We start from the raw sequence: 4,997 nt of genomic DNA on the forward strand, positions 1-4,997 counted from the left end.
TATATATATATATATATATATATATCGCGAAGTATTCCTCCATCTGGGCAAGCTGCGTTTTGCATATATGCTACGATGTGCCTACCTTGCTTCTCCTGCTGCTGTTTCAGGTTTGGATTTGCTGCAGCTAAGCAATGAGGTGACAAAGGAGACTTCAGCCTGCTTTGAACCGGCATTTGACTACGTTGTGACCAAAGTGCCGAGGTAAGGAGACAGAATCAGACCGCCAAGAAGACAAGCAGGGACAGAGATAGGGGCAGAGAGACAGACAGGACGATAGAGACAGAGGGACAGACAGCGCAAGAGAGGCAAACATAAATGAACAAAAACACTGAGACAGACGGAGACGCAGATACAGGCACACAGAGCGACAGGAGGGGCGAGAGAGACAGACGGAGACAGAGAGAGACAGAGGCACACACAGTCGCAACGACAGACATTGACAGAGAGACGAAGGAGAAACTCTGGAGATAACAGAAACAAGTAGACAGGCGAACAGAAAACAAGCAAGATACATACAGGTGGACCTAAAGAATGAATGAAGCAAATGAATCAATGACGGTCTTTTTCCGCTTGAGCCTTAATAACTGCCGATGACAGTGCTAGGGCTTAGGGCTGAAGGCTAACAGCTTTCGGTTTTGGGTTTGCAGGTGGGACATGAAGAAGTTTGACGAGGCCGATCCTTTTATGGGCTCAGCTATGAAAAGTGTAGGCGAAGTAATGGCAATCGGCCGAACATTCGAGGAGTCTCTTCAGAAGGCTTTACGGTAAAAACCCTAAAAACCTGAACCCTGCCTTAAACTGTATCAAATCCTAAACCCTACACCGCAATAGCCCATAAACTTCACGAAACTCTAACCATAGGCCACACTAGTCTGTAAACCCCTCGAAAGCCTAAACCCTGTTCGGCCCTCATGGGCTGTCACACTTCTTCATGTCCCACATGCAAACCCAAAACCGAAAGCCCTGAGCTTTCAACCCTATCTGTCTGCATTGGACATTTTGTAGAAGGGTATTGGGTGTCCCCGTCTCTGTGAATGCAGGATGGTCAAGGGGGAGGCCAACGGCTTCGACGAGCGAATGTATCCGCAGCTGTCTCCTCCTGTCCGTTTCTGCTGCTGTCTTTTGTTTCCACTCCTTCATCTAGCGGCATTTGCTACCCAGTGTTCACCTATCACTTGCTAGGTAGCTAGCTATGTGTCGTGTTGGAGCGATCTTGCCAGTAATCTGACAAACCGGGGAGTTGGATAGTAGCTTGAGTAGGTAGCTGCCTAGCAACTCATGCTACCTACGCATGCCTCTGGCTAGCTGTGTTGGGATACGTCCTCGATGTGGTGCGCTCCAGGCGGGAGACGATCCGTCCTCTGCGCGAGAGAGACTGGAGGAGGAATTGGCTCGGCCATCTGCTGCTCGGTGCGTCTTGTTTTCTTTGACTTCCATATTTTCTCCATTTTGGCCTTTTTCTGTTCATCTTATTGTTATTCTTCGTTGGTGCCTTCGGATCCTTTTGTCTCTGTTTCCCAGTGTGTGGCTGTCTACGTGTCGTACTGTTATTCTGGCGGACTAGTCCTTTTGTCTTCTTATTCTTTCTTTCGAGATTTCCGTTTCTTCTGTCGTGGGGTGTCTTCATAACTGTGTTCCCCTTATTTTTGTTCCTTGCGGCGGCGTCGCCATTCGCTTGTTTCTGTTTCTGCTGCCACGCTTTGGGCGGTTTAGCACTGTGCATGGCGGGGTGACCAGTGTCTGCTCGTTAGCTGTTCTGTGGAACTATTTACTTCAGGGGTTTTGTTTGTACCTCTCTCCTATTTTGCATCTGTTTGCTGCAGCATTTGGGCTTTAGCAGAGGCACTCGCCCAGGGCTACTCTGTAGAGCGACTGCATGCCCTTACCAGCATCGACCCATGGTTCATTGCCAAGCTGCAGCACATTCAGCAGATCAAGGAGCAGCTAGCTACCAAGTCTCTGCATCACCTCACCAGGGCAGACCTCATCTTCGTAAAAAAATACGGTAGGCCCCCCCCCCGAACCACATGCGGGTTCTGCCTCAGGATCCGCGTGCACGATTCCAGCTAGCTAGTTGTGGGTAGCGAGCTAGGCTCAGTTGGCATCGCCGAATGGGAGGTCCCCCGAGACAGACAACCATTAAGCTTCCCGTGTGTTTGTGTGTATATGGAGCGGCTATATGTTTGTTCTTTTTGCACTGAACATATATTGGATTGTATTGTGTTTAATTGAATAGTCTGTCTGTTTGTCTTTAGGGTTTAGCGATCGGCAGATCGCCAACTATATCGGAGCGGAGCTGCCGGAGGGCCCCCGCTGTCGAGAGGCAGATGTTTGGGTGTACAGACAGGCCTTGGGAGTGGCTCCTGTTGTTAAACAAATTGACACGTTGGCTGCAGAGTTCCCAGCACAAACAAATTACCTCTACCTTACCTTTTGTGGAGAAGAGAACGACGTCGAGCCGCTGCACAAAACAGAGCCCACGCCATGTACGATACACAAACCCTAGCCCTAAACATTAAATCGCACTTCTCAATATGCAGCATACTAAGCTCGCTTCTCCTTATAGATCTTGCAATACACGTACATGGCGTTGTATGTATCGAAATGCCTATCGACTGACAGACACATGGAAGACATTCGCCCAGTCGTGTTACATGCTTGCTAAGTTGATATGTGGATAAACAAATGAGGGGCTAGTACATCTACTGGGGGACAAAGATGGTGGTAGACAGATATTTAAACAGATAAACATATTCATAGATACGTACATTGGTAGATATATGTATTTACAGACAGAGAGTTCGGTAGACGGGTCGATTGGTAGGAAGGCAGATTTGTTTAGGCAAGCAGATCGACAAAGGATATATTTTTAAAGGCACACTTTGATAAACAAACACATTCTCACACAGACGGATTGACAAGCAGATATAGTGAGACGGAGACTCATTGACAGACACGCACACTGATAAACAAACGTATTCATAACCAGATATACTAGCCTGCATCCTGTCACCTGTTTCTGCCTTATGTTTACGTGTGTCTCCTCTTGCTGCCGTTTTGCAGCCTCTTCGCCTTGGGGTACCGGCAGTGAGACGGGGACCCCGGGGGGCCGCAACCTGCGGCGGCAGCAGCAGCAGGAACAGGAGCAGCAAGACTATGACTGGAGATCTCCCTACGTCCCCCCACAACCGGGTTCGATTCTTAGCAGTCTTTGCAACTCGCGAGCAGCAGCAACTGCTAAACAAGCCGAACAAACCCCCAACTCGGACTGCTACGTCGTCCTTGGTCAGTTACTGCAGACGGAGATGCTGCTGCTGTTGCTGGCTGTTGCTGCCTCCGCATGAATTGCTGTTGCTGCTGCGCCTCCTACGTCATCTCCTGCGCCGGCTGCTGCTGTTGCTGCACTTTGTGTAGGCTGTGGGTGTTACTGCATTGGCAGCAGTGTGGAATTTGACTGGTCGGCCGTGTCCTGCATTTCTACACTGCGCTCTCTCGGCCACAGAGCGATTGTGGTAAGCTGCTTCTGATGCAGATGCTGCAGCTGCTCGTGTTGGTGCAAGCGGAATTTCAGAATTGCACACCGCTTGGGCTTTAAGTGATCCTTCCCCGATGAGTTAGCGTAGTCGGCTGCGATCAGTTCGACAACTGAGGTCCTGTTTTCTTGTGTAACGCATAATCCGAATGACAGAAATGGTAGATGTACTTAGTAAAGGGATACGAGACACAAATTCCACAGCAACTGCAGAGAGAACAGCAAACGGCTAACATAGAATGAGCCAGAACGAAATGCCCTCGGGTGTATAGGGAGGCGCTTCAGTGGGCGTTTTTGGATACGGCTGGTCGGGTGGGAGCCAATCTTTGTTCTGTCATTGAATATAGCTGGAGTATGCATGCATATTTGTGGTGTACGTGCATATTTAGGGTGTACAAGCAATGTCGCGATGCACGTATGTAGTTGTGTACTCGCAGTTCTCTGGTGTACGCACAGCGCTTATCTGTACTTGTAGTGCTGAGGTGTACGTGCAGGTGAACTGTAATCCTGAGACGGTCTCTACTGACTACGATGTTAGCGACAGGCTGTACTTTGAAGACTTGACGTTGGAGACAGTATCAACTATTTGGTTAGTTGGTTTTCTCTTGCTTGTGTATAGTTTCTGCTGTTGCTGTCTACTTTCTGCTGCGGCTGCTCGGCTGCTGGTGCTTGCAGCACCGGCTACGTCGAGATGCTGCTGTGGCTGTACATAAAAGCGAACAAGGTTGTGTTGTCCTAGTGAACCTCCACAGCTTCGTTGCTGTTACTGAGGATATTGATGCTTTTGTCGCTATCGCTGCTGCTGCTGGTGTTTAGGTTGTTTCCTTGCGCAATTGCATAATTTGGGGTGTATCTGCAGGGACTTGGAACAGCCCCGCGGCGTCATCATCTCCGTCGGGGGGCAGACACCGAATAACTTGTGCAATGCGCTTCGAAGCAGAGGCGTTGGAATCATGGGTGCGTAAACAAAGAGCAGCCGAAGCAACAGGCGCAACCAAACCACCAACAACAATAACAGTAGCAATAGCAGCAGCAGCAACGGAACATCACGAGCAACATCGCCGTGATTCACTTTTATGGATAAATGCGCAAACCAGAAAATACAGCGGCTTAAACGGCTGCCCTATAGTGTTTGGTGGAGTTCTCTTTGGCGTTGCTGCTGTCTCCTGTTGTGTGTCTTCTTCGTGTGCAGGGACGGACGTGGGCGCAATTGACTGCTGCGAAGATCGGCATAAATTCAGCCGTCTATGCGACGAGCTGCGCATCGACCAGCCGGCTTGGAGCGAATTTTCGAGCTTCGAAGCTGCGCAAGAATTTAGCCAAAAGGTCTGCACGTTACTGCTAGAGACAGGAGACACCACCTGCGCATCCACCTGACACACCAAGGCAGACGCCGGTCGTGCGTGCACGCCGTCCATTACAGGCAGTGGACAAAAGCCAGTATTCTATATATATATATATA

General features: G+C 49.5%; 1 protein-coding gene across 1 annotated transcript; it reads left to right on the plus strand.

Annotated features, from left to right (window-relative positions):
- Positions 1-110: 110 nt before the first annotated feature.
- EMWEY_00056660 (Carbamoyl-phosphate synthase, large subunit, related) lies at positions 111-4,912 on the plus strand (the record flags this gene model as incomplete). Its single annotated transcript, XM_013480474.1, has 12 exons — positions 111-204; positions 651-767; positions 1,044-1,104; positions 1,346-1,413; positions 1,827-2,008; positions 2,259-2,489; positions 3,067-3,288; positions 3,443-3,515; positions 3,808-3,847; positions 4,030-4,124; positions 4,395-4,492; positions 4,728-4,912. Coding segments are annotated over 12 exons (1,466 nt in total), but the record flags the coding sequence as incomplete, so codon positions are not given.
- Between the last annotated feature and the right edge of the window lie 85 nt (positions 4,913-4,997).

The sequence above is a fragment of the Eimeria maxima genome, genomic scaffold (genome assembly GCF_000499605.1).
Source record: "Eimeria maxima Weybridge genomic scaffold, Emw_scaff1970, whole genome shotgun sequence".
Taxonomy (NCBI): Eukaryota; Apicomplexa; class Conoidasida; order Eucoccidiorida; family Eimeriidae; genus Eimeria; species Eimeria maxima.